At 45.0% G+C, this 15,885-nt stretch overlaps 1 protein-coding gene across 1 annotated transcript in view; it reads right to left on the minus strand.

Moving 5' to 3' along the window:
- Window positions 1-2,934: 2,934 nt before the first annotated feature.
- The window catches only part of LOC124469093 (proline-rich protein 36-like), a 31,489-nt gene continuing 18,538 nt past the window's right edge, over window positions 2,935-15,885 (minus strand). Inside the window, exons 2-8 of the mRNA XM_047022184.1 lie at window positions 11,570-11,736; window positions 10,895-11,017; window positions 10,241-10,701; window positions 6,037-6,212; window positions 5,782-5,891; window positions 5,085-5,488; window positions 2,935-3,083 (exon numbers count right to left, since the gene is read on the minus strand). Of these exons, the coding sequence (XP_046878140.1) occupies window positions 2,935-3,083; window positions 5,085-5,488; window positions 5,782-5,891; window positions 6,037-6,212; window positions 10,241-10,701; window positions 10,895-11,017; window positions 11,570-11,736 (1,590 nt within the window). The remainder of the gene's footprint in view (window positions 3,084-5,084; window positions 5,489-5,781; window positions 5,892-6,036; window positions 6,213-10,240; window positions 10,702-10,894; window positions 11,018-11,569; window positions 11,737-15,885) is intronic.

Consider the following 15,885-nt stretch of genomic DNA (forward strand, 5'->3'; position numbering starts at 1 on the left):
CTCTTGAGAACTGAGATGCAGTTCATCATTAAAACAAGAGATGGAGCCATTTTTAGCCGTGTTTTAGCCTTCTGCAACAATGTGTGTGAATGAGCTGTGAGTCATGTTGAACTGTCATATTGGAAGCAGGGAAATTCTAAGTTCAAAAACTGTCAGACTTAAAGTAGTTGTCATTCCCTCCCAGTAGAATCAGTTGACCACCCACCAGTATTTTGACATTTTAAGTTGACAGTTCAGCTTTTCGACACCTGTTCGGATTGTATGTATGTGATCCTGGTTTGTAACATCATACAGGTCTCAAAACACCCCTCTCCATCACTTCAACACCTCCAGTTACTGTGGGTGCAGCAGTGGGTGGAGCCATTGGTGCAGTCCTGCTCTGCCTCCTGGCTGTCATCATCATAGTTCACAAGAAGAGAGCTAGTAAGGTACCCTCATTGTTGTTCATAGAATGTTATGGAAAGTATGATACTGGGAAGCCACATACATACGTTACGTCCTTGGGCAAGGCACTTCACCCTACTTGCCTCGGGGCAATGTCCCTGTACTCACTCTAAGTCGCTCTGGATAAGAGTGTCTGCTAAATGACTAAATGTAAATTTATTTTTTTTATTTAATGTTTATTTCAGGCGCAATGGCCCATACACGAATACATTACATACAGGAGACATTAATCTACTTATCTAAAATGCCTAACTAAAAACAACACATGGCCTATGTGGTAAATGTATTTGGGGCAGGGTTTTATTCTTTACTTTTGCTGTTTTCAGAGGATCAAAAGCCAAACAATGAACAAAGAACAATTAAATATGTATTAAATAGTACCCAATTGCTATGAAAGTACCAAGTCAATCAAGTGAATTGTTTTACTTAGGTCCTCAGATAGGGCTCCTAGAAATGGCCTTGACGCTCCTTCTATTTTCCTCGTTCAAAGTTGCATGGCATTATACACTTTGGTAATATTGTGACCTCTGACCTACCCTAGTGTCACAGGTATTTCCTAGTCAGACCTTACAAAGAATTAACTTATGAATGTGCACATCATAGGCAAACAGCATAATGACAGTTTATCAATGAGACAAGAAACAGGGATATTTCTCTCCTGGACATAACCAAGGGTAATGCTCTCATGAGCTCAACACAGCAGGGTATAGATCAAACACTGTTCATTAAATTAATTTAATGTCAAACAGTATAAAAGTAATAACGTAATCATTATCTTTAGTTATGTTTGACTGATTTGTGGTTAAGGACAGACCCCTTCAGATTACATACAGTTTTGTACATTAGTTGGAAAATAGGAGGCAAATTGCCATCTTTATCATATTGGCAGAGTACTCACTTGGTACTTGAGATTATGTATCAGCCATGGCAATCAGTCCCAGGGCAATAAAGTAATCATCAGTCTTGCTTGCTTTTGTCTGTGGCTTGATTTAGGCTACCATAATCTTACTGGCATGCTTCCGAGAGCTTAGTGCACAGCACTGTACACAGCAGGCAGTACACATCTTCCAAGCACAAACCCCGTTCAGCACAACGACGATCAACATGCCCAATCCAGTAATTCCCATTTGAATTATAGTCGAAAAGAAACCCCCCCCCCAGAGGAGGTCAGTCAGCAAAATTCCAAACTTCAGGTTCCCCCAATGCTTTCATGATCTGTTTAATGTGAGCAGCCATATTTGTGATATAAGCAGATCCATCTGTAATAAAAGGTGCAACACTCATAACCTAGAACAGCACCTATGCTTCCCTGAGTTGATAACAGATAGTTTTGTAGCACTACCTGCCTCATAACCCTCATCACAGAAGCAACCACAGTTAAGGCGTCGGCTGTCTCATTACCAATGGACTCCAGCTCTACTGTTTAGTTTCTAATGTCGTTGAAGGCAGCAACAATACCATACACAGGGAGAATAGCTCCTGAAAATCATGAAAGTGAGTGTGCTTTAGTGAATCAAGTGATATGATCCCAGCTTCACTTCACAACACTACTTCTCTTGTGGCAGTGCCATCAGTGTTTGGGCAAAAGATGAAGGTTAACCATCAACAGGTCTGAGAGCTTGTTAGGAAACCCAAAATAACATGATCCTAACTAGTCGGCTGGCAGGAATGAATAGGCACTCCTACTACACATAGTGCCATTGTTAACTGTATGAGGAACCCAAAATGGTGATGCCCTTATACTTACAGGTCCATCTGCAACTGGAAAATCATGCACCAGGCTGTTACTATACATAAACGCAGTGTGGTTACATGTATTTTTCCAAATACTTTCCCATAATTAATTGACACATTTAATGAACTCTAAAAAGTACAGGAATAGCATAGTCAGCAACCTCAAGAATTTATGTCACCCACCCAAATGGTATGCAGGACAAGTAACATTGAACCAAGATACAATTGAACTTACAATTCATCCAGTAGAGTGTGAACATACATAGACACCGTATTCTTAAATGTATTTTTTTCCAACACTCTCACTGTACCACTGTGCAATACACATAACCATGCAGGTGGGAGATGACTGACTCGTCCGACAGAACAGTCACATTCGTTACACCCAACCTTACACAAGGCCACTTCTTGATCCTACACAGATCAGCCATTGAAAGAGGGACAGCTATCCCTGGATAACCTCCAGAATGCTTGGGACTCTAACCACAAACCCTGCAAGGTCTGTCCCCTCTAATGCTGCGTCCAGTCATTTTCCCGTCCTCGGTAAGGTGTTGTTTTACAGATTGTTCTTTTTGTATGATGCATCTCAATGATCACATCAGTAATATTGGAGGCGTGCAATAGTGACTCTCGGTGTGGCTCATGTCTGTGATGTCTGTGAACTCGTGCGTCCAGTATCAGTAAATGTCTGTCAGGTGTGTGCGTCAGTATGTCTGGATCTCATCTTTCATCGTAGCTCAGGCAGCGGCCTCGGTTTCATGAAACAACCGAGGGCCTCCGCCTCAGTATCATCTCATCCCCATTCTGGGTGCTGTCATCTGCTTCATGTAGAAGCCGGAGGGGGACTGAAAGTGTTTTCCCCTCTCCAGGCTCCTCTCTCTGGTTCTCCGTCTGGGTGCTGTCATCTGCTTCATAAAATCACACATGGGGGAGAGAAGCATGGTAGCAACAGCAGCCCCTCTCTTGCTTTCTCCACGTGACTCACCTTTTGATGTCTTCAACACCTCTGGGTGGGTGCTCTTTGGGACCTCCTTCTCGGCGGCCCTGGATTGGAGTGCTGGATGGCGGTCTCCTGGTTCTGGCTCAAATCAGTCCGCTGGACTGGAACCTGCTCTCAGATCAGCCACTGCAAACGGGTCTCCACCCCCTTTGGTGTACTCCCGGAGGAGTACCCCAGTGGGGATGAGACAAATGGCAAGTTGGAGCAGGCACCATGTGGAGGTGCACCTGCTCCTCCACCGGCCCCTGGTTCTCCGTTGGGACCCTCCACCGTGTTGCTATGCTTCATGGCCCAGGAAAGCCTCTTTTTCTTATTTTGCTACTGTAGCAATGGCTTTCTTACTGCCACTCAACCTGTCAAATTTATAGATCAAAACCTCCTGTGAGCCGCCTATCACAAAGGCTGGTGACTAGCTTGTCTTCTCAATCCGTTGTGGCTTTGAGTCTGCCAGACCTCTTCCTGTCAAAGCTTACTCCAGTTTCCAAGAGCCTTTTGATAATGCATGAGACAAGACAGTACTCACTAACACACCAAAATATTCAAACTTATCAATACCGCATGCCCTTTTTAGTTTTGTGGCAATTCATATTAAATGTATTTTATTGTCTGACAACTTATTAAAGAGATGAATACAGATTGACCAATACACAGTTCCTCATTCCTTCAGATGTGTTGGTTATAAACGTGCTCATGAAGTCATATCCTTTTCGGCTAAAATATTCAGTTGACCTCTAAATAAACCCACAAATCATCAAATCCACACTGATCACTCATCTGAAGAGAGCATAGTTGAGAGTTGACTGTGAAGAGAAGAACCATGGTTAAAGTTAATCGTGCTGTTTTGGGATTATTTGTGACCATTGGGTTCCACATAGCAGGTAAAACAATAGACAGATTAGCCTACTATTTAGTTTACTTTAGAATACATCTCTGTAATCTGGATTTGTACTAGTTGTTGAATTATAAAGGTAATGAATGTATGTGCAAACCGATGAAGACAAAGTCAAATGTGCGACAGCTATTCACATAGAAATGTTTCTAATACTCTAAGCATAATCTAGGTAGTAGTACTGTACATTCACTATATATTTGGGGTATCAGGATATGTGTACACATCATTTGTTTTTGTATAATATTACATTAAACATAAAAGGTTTGATTATTATATTATTTATCATCATTTTGACTAATTTACTAAATGTGATACAGTAGCTCTCACCATTCATGAAAAAGCATTTCTCTCCAGAAGGAGACTTTCCCACTCTTCACCACAAAGTAGGAGAAAACATCAGTCTGCCGTGTGACTATGTGGTTTACCAAGACTGCTCCTCTACTACATGGAACTTCAACAGCATTGAACTGGTTGGTCATGGAGTAATTAAAAAAGACTCAGGCAGAACAGAGAGACTGAGTCTGGGGTCTGACTGTTCTCTGATGGTTCTTAGTGTCAAAACTGAGGATGTTGGACACTACTTCTGTCGACAATATCTCACAGAGGGAGGGGATCAATCCAGGGAAGATGTAGTGGTATATCTGTCTGTTGAAACCAGTAAGTATGTCCGTTTCAACTAAGTGGGCTTATAGTGGAAACAACATGATGAAACCTAACATGGATTTTGAACCCTAACATCTCTTCTCAGTCACAGTGTCCTTGACTCCACCAGTAGGCTGTGACTTGAAATACAGCGCTGACAGCATCCCATGAATGTCTGACCTGAACGTAATTAATAATGTCAGTTCTGATCTCAGTAATATTATGCATGTACTATCCAAGTGAATATCAGGACAGATTTTAAATAATCATGAATTATACATTTGTAGACAGCTCTTTATTCTGAGGTATTCAGAGATCCATAAGGTACAGCATCAAATAGTTTAATTCCAACCCCTATAATATACCACCAACCTGTAACTATGTTCTGGTCCAGGAGGGGCAGGGGAAGGAGGGCCGGAGGAGGCAAAAGGGGGCCGGGCGGGGGGCCAGGGGCCAAGTGTGGGGGCCACGCACGGGGACCGGGCTGGCTGCGATCATGCACTCCAGGGAAGGGTGGGAAGGAGCGCCGCACAGGGAGCAGGGCGGACCGGGCAGCGAAAACCCGACAATAGAGCTCCAGTAGGTAGGTGGCCTCGTTGAACTGCTGGAGCTGCCCCGCAGCCTCGGGGGCAAACCAGAAGTGATAGGTGTAGAACCCGGAGCCCGGTAAAGGAGGAGCAGATGACGTCCCGGAACAGGGAGAACGCGCAAGCAAACTCGGATGCCGTGAGCCATTGCTGGGAGGGTTCAGGGTGGCAGAGCAGGAAGGGGCTAGCCTGACGTTGTCATACACATTATTTTCTAGTCAGAATATGAGTCTGAGAACTCTCCGTTGGGCTGTGAGTATGGGGCGTGTTTCAACCAAACTCGTAAAACAAATGCCTCTTCACAAAATTGGATAGACCTACAACTAATCAGAGCAACGTAATATGTTGTTTGTTGAAAACGAATTCAACCCAAGCGCTCGTTGGTGACGTGGTTGATTACGTTACTGTTGATCATCTGTCCATCATCGTATAAAGCCCGCCCTGACAATTTGATCGGTCCGAACAGCTCCTGTTCGGATATAGTTTTTCCCCATCCGAGGTTCCCCAGACCCAACTTCCCGACCCCAATTTTTGCTGGCAGCCAGGCTAGGACGGGGCCACAGGACCCGACGATGGTGCGGGGAGCAGAGACCTGGGACAGGAGGAGGAGGTCGGCCAGGTCCACGTAATTTACATTTACATTTTACATTTATGCATTTAGCAGACGCTTTTATCCAAAGCGACTTCCAAGAGAAAGCTTAACAAAAGAGCATAGATCATAAAAAAGAGGTAATTACCCTGGAGGGTGGCTGCCCGGAGGGAGGGAGACAAGGGGGAAGGCCTGGAGGCAGAGGGGGCTGCGGGGCGGGCAGGGGGAGGCGGTGTGACCAGCCTGAAGGTGGAGGCGGGGGCAGGCAGGGTCCCAACGGGAAGACAGGAGCTGGGGCGGGCAGGGTGTCTGGAGCGGAGCCACCTGAAAGGGGGGAGGCACAGTGCAAGGTCAGAGGGGCGCAGGCTGGAGGAGCCAGGAGGCAGACCAGAGCAAGCAGGGGCAGGACCAGGCGCAGGGCAGAGGGGCAGAGGAGAGCCCATGGAGAAGATGAACGCCGTGAACAGAGCAGGAAGGTCAGCGAGGGCAAGTTAAAATGACTGGTCATAATAACACATAAAACATAATAAAATCAGAAAACTTCTCTTCAATCTTCTTGCACAGTAAGCAATATTATTGAACCGATTTCAGCTACTCCTTTGTTAAATCAGTGACTTACAATGTTCAGATTGTAAGTATGTGATCCTGGTTTGTAACATCATACAGGTCTCACAACACCCCTCTCTACCACTTCAACACCTCCATTTACTGTGGGTGGAGCCATTGGTGCAGTCCTGCTCTGCTTCCTGGCTGTCATCATCATAGTTCACAAGAAGAGAGCCAGTAAGTTACCCTCATTGTTGTTCATAAAATGTATGGAAAGTATAATTTTGGGAAGCCACATACATATTTATTTTAAGATGGTATTGATTCCTAATGATTGCTGTTTCAGAGAAAGGGAAAGCAAAACAAAGACACTTGTGAGCATCAATATCTTAGTTGATCACATTCAACATACATGAACAGTGAACTGAAATTCTGTTTACTTTTTTCAAATATTTGCATAGGCTCTGACTACAGAAAGTGTTAGTAACGCCACAGGGAACCAGCAAACCCATCCTACTAATGAGGACAAGGTGAGAAAGAGATACCAGTTATTTAATGTTATTAACTCTGAACATTTATCAGTGTGTTTAACACATATTTAATTGATCCGAGTCAAAACATTGAATCAATCATTCAGTCACTTAGAAACACCCTGTTTGTGCTGAATTCTTCTGGTAAAATTACACCCCTAGGATGGACGCGAAGATGGCCCCACCTATGCCACCATCAACGACGACAGCCAAAACTAGGCTGCTCCAAAACCAGATGTGAGTAAAGATAAAGTATTACAGTATTGAAACTGCGTAAACATCTATTGGGTTGTTGAGTTGTGTTGTGTTCACAGACTAAGAATCTCTCCTTATCTAGAAGAAACTAGAGAGCCATCGAGCGACACTGGTGACCACAGAGTTCTTTCAAACGTCAATAAACCTCAGGGAAAGAAAAAAATTGAAAAAATCTTTGCAGTCATGCCATATCTTGTCAGTTTTCATGCTATGTAACTATTTATGAAAACCATTTATTTATTTAGTTGTTTCAAAAATTATGCATTGTTTCTACATTGATATAGTTTATTTATTTTTCCTATTAATTCAATTTCTAATACACCTGTAAATTCCTCTAAAGAGAAGTACTGCTGAGTAGTGGTCTTCTGTTCATGTGCACATTCAGATAAGTTTGAGCGGCTCTTGTTTTCCCAATTTGCTTCTGCTATTCTGTTTTTCCATCGATTGAAGCTATGATACAAACAAAAGTATGTTACTATAATTTGTTTTATTTCTTGTTACTAACTTTTATGCAAGCATCTAACTGGCTGCCCTCTGGAGTTAACTGAAAATGCACCTCTGTCCTGTTATAGACAAATGTCTCATTTGTATTCCAAATAAATGGTCTTCCATTTCGTTTTTTAATCATTAATGAAGTTGATAATTTCTGTGTCCAATCTCCAGTGATGTCCATTGAAAATGGTTACATTAAACTCTCAACTATAACCTCCTTAATCTCCATGTGATAGACCACCTAGAACAGGCCGAGAACTGCTTATTCACAGCTTCACAACACAGTAACGTGTTCAAGACTGGAAAACTTTCCCTGTGTATATTGTATTTTGACTCTGGTAAGAGAGTGTAGACAGATAATATTATGCAGAGTACATGCAGTATGACCTGACTTTGCATAATTTCAAAAACCATACTTGACCTACCAGGTCAAGCATCTTCACATGCAATAATCCTCTATATGGAGAAAAACAGTTGTGTGTTGTTTTTTTGCGCAGGATAAAGAATTATATACTGTGGTGTGACATGCTTCTGTCACGGGGACCACATTCAGTACCCTATTAAGCCAACTAGCTGCAGGTGTGCAGCAGGGAAGCACCCAGCTGCCCGCAATTAACCGGGGGATTTGGAGGGTTTTTAAACTCAGATCGTCAGTCAAGGAGCACGGGGACTGGAAGGAGAACTGGAACTGGGAGCGGAGAGAGGACTGGGAGCGGAGAGAGGACTGGGGAAGCGGAGAGAGGACTGGGGAAGCGGAGAGAGGACTGGGGAAGCGGAGAGAGGACTGGGGAAGCGGAGAGAGGACTGGGAGCGGAGAGAGGACTGGGGAAGCGGAGAGAGGACTGGGGAAGCGGAGAGAGGACTGGGGAAGCGGAGAGAGGACTGGGAGCGGAGAGCGGACTGGGGAAGCAAGGGACTGCAACACAGCGCGCAGAGAGACTGACTTTCGCCAGAGCTGAGTACCGTGAATTCTATTCAGTCAGATTGTGGAACGTGCTGCCTGGACTGCTCATCCTATTCATACACCTGAGTTTTAGCCACGGTTGTGTTGCGCTGGTTCACGTGAGTTTGTTGTGTGGTGTGCCCATGTTCCACTGTTTTGCAGATTCTGCCGTTCATGCACTAGTTAGCCCCTCGGGCTACATGTGGCCGCGTGGGCGATAGGATCACGTTCAGTGTGCGCAAATAATCAGTCTGACTATTCAAGCATTCTCCGGATAACCCCCCCCCCCTGCTGGAGGAGGCCAGTATCGGCGGCCACCAGTTGAACCAGGCTACCTTACCTCCTGCCAGAGCCTCTTGAGGCGATCAACGTCAAGGACTTCTTTTTTTTTTATTACAAATAAACCTAATACATTTCATACCTCGATTCTCCGAGTTTTGGCATCTTTGGAGGGGGGAAATACGGTTTGCTCCTCAGAGTAGAGAGTAGACTAAGTGGAGGCACCAACGCCCCCACCTGTGACACTTCCTGTTTCAGTGGCACTTAGTATGCATTGAAATAAGTCATCGTCTTTCTTCAACACATCCGCCCATCTCTTCCACCATCGTTGTGAGAAAGATAAGACAAAAACGCAAATAAAGAGGAAGCAATTATTTTTAAATAATAAACCTGCTGGCATTTCAGTTGAGGCCATGGCTAAAACTTTGCTCACAAGGGTTGGTTGGTAAGTTAGATGATCCAAAGACCCTCATTTAAATCCCGGAAAATACAAAGAATAGAGGAAGTGATGAAACCATAGACCCTTCTGAAATCATCCTACAACTTCAAAAGATTGTTGTTTTTACGTTTTATTGAACCTACCAGTAATGTGTGCTTTATAGAGTGTGGCTGGCTGAGCCTCTGCTTGTCCTTTAGAGAACTGAGATGCAGTTCATCATTAAAACAAGAGATGAAGCCACATAATTTTCTCACCATCTGCAACAATGTGTGTGAATGAACTGTGAGTCACATTAAACTGTCATATTGTTAGCAGGTAAAATCTAAGCATGAAAACTGTCAGACATAAAGTAGTTGTCATTCCCTCCCAGTAGAATCAGTTGATCACCCACCAGAATGGTAAGCTTTTCTACACCTGTTTCGGATCTTATGATGTGCTTTTATAGAAGCAGGACTGGTAGCAGAGCCAAGCCTGATGCGGTGGTTGCAGGCTGGTAACAGAGCTGAGCCTGGGGTCCTGAGGGGACGAGAGTGATTACTGGGATGCACGGGAATGAATGATGTGAAGGGCGCATGCATAGTTACCAGGCATTGAATGGGTGTGGCGGAGAGTCCTAGTGGGTCACATCCGAGCAGCAGCTCAAGCAGATCCCCAAAAGGAACAGACTCACCTAGCGGGCTGCAGCGAGGCTGATGCTAGCATGAGTGTGGTGAAGGTCAGGGAGGTTGGTCCTGACGTAAGAGTGGTATGCCTGGGAGGACCAGCGACCCAGGAGCTGGATCGTGTGGTCGGCAACGCCTTGGCTGGAAGCCGAGGATAGCCGCACCGATACTGAAAGAATGTGCTGAGTAAAAGGAGGGGTCAATACCTGATTTGGCGAGGATGAGGCACAGATGGTGGAACCAGAAACGGGAGGCACCGTGTCCTGATTCCGTGGAGAATAGTGAGCTGGAAGAGAGGCCATGACTTCCTGACTTGGAGAGAACCAGGTTATACAGAAAATCATAGGGGAAGGGGAAGTTGGGAACAACGGGCCCGCTTTGATTGGTTTTGCTGCGTTTCAGGGTGAAGATGAGCATGTCTGGGGAGTGTAGCGTGATGTCGGAGATGCATGTGTGAGCAGAGGGGTCAAAGGTAAAGGAGGTGGAAGTGAATTCTGAGCACCTTAGGAAGCCGAAGGCCAGGAGGAACATGGCTACCAGGGTGGAATCAGTGGAAGGGCAGGAGTAGCCAATTGTGTGGATATAGGCGGCTAGCAGGTTGGCAGTGAGAGGGAACCGTGCGGAAGGAGAGCGGGGATCTAGGTGCTTAGGCCTGTCACAAGGAGGTCTGACTGTGGGGGGAAACAGGCAGCGACTTACAAGAGAGGTTGGTGCCACTGAGGTACATGTGGGCGTAGGAAATTAAGCTGGTGATGGAAAGGAGGTCGAATGAGGGGAAGGTAAAGGTGGTGAGTAGTGTGGAAGGACTTAAAGCACTTCCAGGCTGTTCAAGTAGGTTGGGAGTGTATGGGGGGACAGACCTTGGAGGATGGCATCTTGGGTGTTGAGGTGAAGGTTGTGGAGGAGTGCTGTCATTGGAAGGTGGTACCGGAAAACGGAGGATTGGGGAGGGGGTCAGCCTCTGGTGCCAAGAGTCTGAATTTCTGGAGGGAGAGACGGGAGAGGGAATTAGTTTTAGCGAGGCGGGGCTAGTAGCAAGCCGAGCCCGATTGAGTGTAGGAGGCTGGTAGCAGAGCCAAGCCTGATACGGTTGGTGGAGGCTGGTAGCAGAGCCAAGCCTGATACGGTTGGTGGAGGCTGGTAGCAGAGCCAAGCCTGATACGGTTGGTGGAGGCTGGTAGCAGAGCCAAGCCTGATACGGTTGGTGGAGGCTGGTAGCAGAGCCAAGTCTGATACGGTTGGTGGAGGCTGGTAGCAGAGCCAAGTCTGATACGGTTGGTGGAGGCTGGTAGCAGAGCCAAGTCTGATGCAATATGAGGGCCTTGCGCCAGTGGAGATGATGGGGGGCCGATAGTAGGGAAGTCGTCCAGGAGATGAACGAGGGGGGGATTCTGCGTAAGCGAACTCGGCTGCCGTGAGCTCCCGTCGCCGGGCGGGTTCAGGGTGTCGGAGCAGGACGGGGCCACAGGACCCGACGATGGTGCGGAGAGCAGAGACCTGAAACGGGAGAAGGTTGGCCAGGTCCACGTAATCACCCTGGAGGATGGCTGGAGGGAGGGGGACACGGGGGAAGCCCTGGAGGCAGAGGGGGCCGCGGGGCGGGCAGGGGGAGGTGCCGTGACCATCGTGAAGGCGGAGGCGGGCAGGGTCCTGATGGGAAGGGCAGGAGCCGGGGCGGGCAGGATGTCCGGAGCGGAGCCACCTGCAGGAGGGAAGGCACAGGGCAAGGTCAGAGGGGCGCAGGCCGGAGGAGGCAGGAGGCAGACCAGAGCAAGAGGGGCAGGACCAGGCGCAGGGCAGAGGGGCAGAGGAGAGGCCATGGAGGTGATGAACACTGCTAACAGAGCAGGAAGGTCGGCGAGGGCAAGTTAAAATGATAGTAATTATAATAACACATAAACAGTGTTGTCAGACTACTTTTGTTAGGTAACGAGTAACTTAACGCGTTACTTATTTAATTGAATGAATCTGTTACTAGTTCCTTTGTTCAAACAAGTAACGCGTTACTTAATTTAGTCTTTTGGTCGAGAGCACTCAGCATAGCTAAAAGTCTAGGAAAGTTGAGGCTACTTGTCAAAGAAAATTCTAGCTGGACTGTGTAGATTTGAATATGGTCAAAGATGGCGGTTTCAATACAATTTATTTAGACTATACAATTACATATGATTAAACAAAGCTTTGCTGATCAGTCATTAACGAAGGAGGTGCCATCCACACAGATCGTTCGTAAGAGTGATAGAGAACTATCTCACATGCACTTCCTTATATAAACTTTAGATCAAAGTGCATTCTATAAGGTCAATCAATGTTGCAAACTCTGTGATTGGCTAACTCAACTTAGTGACAGTTTGAAACAATACATAGTGTCCCAAAGTTATTTGATGTCACAGCTCTCTCCAGAGCAGTAGATAATAATGCCACAGGAGTTGATCAGTTAAATGGTCAACTGTCCTTTGTGTGACCATCTTCAAACAATACTTTTAATTAACACAAACAATGATAAAAAACACAGTCCTTCTCTAGCCAAAGTTCAGAGCAACTGCCTTATTAACCCCTTACACTAACCAGAGGACAGAAGGCCATATAAGATGCTTCACCCATCCCCCAGGGCAAGCTGCCCAGAGAGCCATCAGCACCTCACATTCCTTTGAACTCAACTTAATTATCTATCCTTCCTGTCTCTTACCAATAAACATAGAAGCTTATAGATTTCATACACATACATCTATGCATATGACCAACATTTCTACAACATACTTTTCGCTAGGTACCAACGAAAACGTCTTAATCTGCTCGACAGGTGGGTTCCCCTTCGTTCTTTTGGTCCGCAGTCTCACGAGCCTAATTTACCCGGCGTCATGGAGCCGACCATGCAGCTAAATAGTTATTAAAGACTTGCATGTACAGGCCTACGTAATGTCACATTAAATAATGTATTGAACTCAGGCTTGTGTGATGTGTTGCTGTATCGTTCAGTGGTTTCAGTTTAGTATTATATTACAGTAAGTAAAATAGTCGTGTTCAGTACATAAGTGAACACCATATATCTAGCTATAGACCAATTATTTGTTTGTAAACAATGGGGATGCGCGCGCACTGTGGCTGCAGAAAACCGGGAAAGGATAGCATTTTAAATGGCAAAAGGACCACGCAGATAATACAAATAGTTAGATTTAAAAAGACCAAAAGCGTTGAGGAGGACATGCCCACAGGAGAGAAAGCGATTACCCAATGATCTGTCGCATCAGAATTTTGATTTGGGTCACGAAAGTCTTGAAATTTGAGTGAGAATGTCGCCCGGTACAGACCGCATAGTCGAGCGGCAACCATGTCTTCACGTCATGTCACAAAGTTCATAATTTTACACTTTTACAGTCAATTCTACATTTAAAAAGTCGAGCAGGGCAGCTTTCAAGAGATATGGGAATTCTGCTTTTATAGTCAGCTGGTCCGATTATTTTTCTGATTTGTTTAAACTGGCAATCTGAGTGAGACTACATCCCAGTTAGCCTACACTGTTTTGACGTTAGCCTCAGTCAGACTCGCTCACTGGTAGTGTGCACAATGTTGTATTTCACTCCATTCTACACCAGAAACGTCAGGGAGGACTGCCTAATGTCGATACGAGTCTGGTGAAGATAGCCACACTCTCGGATTTCTTTAACCTGTCTGTTTCATTCGTCATTTGCCTGAGAAAGCGACCTCCGTTAGCCAGGCTAGTTTTGCCCGATCACTTGGACAGGCTATTTAAGGGTATCGGGGTCAAGTGACTTTTGTGCATAGACAAGTGAACGTAAATGTATTTGTCCAAAGGCCAAGAGCCTCAAAAAGTTAATATCAAGCCCTGCAATCCAGTGGCCAGAGATATATGATGACCTGAACGACACTCCAAGAGTAATAGAACGGGGAGAAGTTCGTCTTTTGGAACCCACATGCGCAGTTGAGCCTGCTTGACAGTTGTGTGACGTAGGGTGATAATTGGTCAATAGCTTAGCTTCGTTTTGCTCCTAGATTCAAACCTAGCTCTTGTAGAGCTACCTAACTACTAGACTTCTGCCTAACATTAATTATTGATTAAAGAGTTTCTTGATAGAAGAACTTAATGCAAATATTGCTTTTCATCATAGTGGATTGTTACCTTGATCCGTCTTGCTGTATAATGAGGATTGATCATGTTATATGCGAGTGACACTGAATATTCAGAACAATTAGTTACTTTAAAAAGTAACGTTACCCAACAATGCACATAAAACATAATAAAATCTGAAAACTTCTCTTTAACCTTCCTGCACAGCAAGCAATATTATTGAACCAGTTTCAGCTACTCCTTTGTTAAATCAGTGACTTACAACGTTCAGATTGTAAGTGTGTGATCCTGGTTTGTAACATCATACAGGTCTCACAACACCCCTCTCTACCACTTCAACACCTCCAGTTACTGTGGGTGCAGCAGTGGGTGGAGCCATTGGTGCAGTCCTGCTTTGCTTCCTGGCTGTCATCATCATAGCTCTCAAGAAGAGAGCTAGTAAGTTACCCTCATTGTTGTTCATAAAATATATGGAAAGTATAATTTTGACATACATATTTATTTTAAGATGGTATTGATTCTTAATTTTTGCTGTTTCAGAGAAGGAAAAGCAAAACAATGACACTTCTAAGCACCAAAATCTTAGTTGAGCACATTCAACGAACATGAACAGTGAACTGAAATTCTTCTCTTTATAGTTAAAACTGAGACTTTATTACTTTGAGACTTGCTTACTTTGACCGGTGTTAAGCTGTGCTTAAAGCTTTTGTCCTGTGAGCCTCCTATCACGTAGGCTGTAGACTAGCTTGTCTTCTCAATCCATTGTGGCTTTGGGTCTGCCTGACCTCTTCCTGTCAGAGTTTCCTCCAGTTTCCAAGAGCCTTTTGATGATGCATGAGACTCTAATCAAAACGCCAAACTTCTCAATACTGCATGCCCTTTTCAGTTTTGTGGCGATTTATATGAAATTGGTTTTAATGTCTGACAACTTATTAAATAAAGGAATACAGAACGACGAATGCACACTTCCTTATTCCTTCAGAAGTGTTGGTTTTAAACGTGCTCATGAGGTCATTTCCTTTTTGGGTAAGATATTCAGTTGGCCTCTAAATAAGCACACAAATCATCAAATCCACACTATCTGAAGAGATCTGGTCTGTTCACACGGACAAGGTGGTCAAAACGGCCCGTAAGCGCCTCTTCTTCCTGAGGAGACTGAAGAAGTTTGGTATGGACTCAGTCATCCTTACTAACTTTTACAGATGCACTATAGAAAGCATTCTGACTGGTTGTATAACAGTGTGGTATGGGAGCTGCACAGACCGGGACCGCAAGGCCCTACGAAGTGTGGTCCGTTCTGCTGAGTTCATCATCGGCAGGAAGCTCCCAGCCCTACAGGACACCTACCACACACGTTGCCTTAGGAAAGCCAGCAGGATTCTAAGAGACTGTTCCCACCCATCCTTCAGTCTCTTTACCCCGTTGCCTTCTGGCAGGCGTTACCGCAGCATCCGGTCGCGCACACGCAGACTGGACAACAGTTTCTACCCAAGGGTCATCAGGCTTCTCAATGGACACTGATATGGACATTTTTACTGCACACTAGTCACTTATACACTGTCACTTTCAGCTACTGGTTGCTCTTCAGTAACATTGCACTACTGTACCTCGCCACCAGGCTCCTGTTTGGTCATTGACAAAGTCACTGATCTGTAAATTTGCAAATTTTGTGTATTAGGGTTAGTATAGCGTACTATTTATTGTTATCTGTAATTTAGGAAGTTTTAGTGTTAGGGTTAGTATAGTCGTTTATTTATTGCTATC

Source organism: Hypomesus transpacificus, chromosome 6 (assembly GCF_021917145.1).
Source record: "Hypomesus transpacificus isolate Combined female chromosome 6, fHypTra1, whole genome shotgun sequence".
In the NCBI taxonomy this organism is placed as follows: domain Eukaryota; kingdom Metazoa; phylum Chordata; class Actinopteri; order Osmeriformes; family Osmeridae; genus Hypomesus; species Hypomesus transpacificus.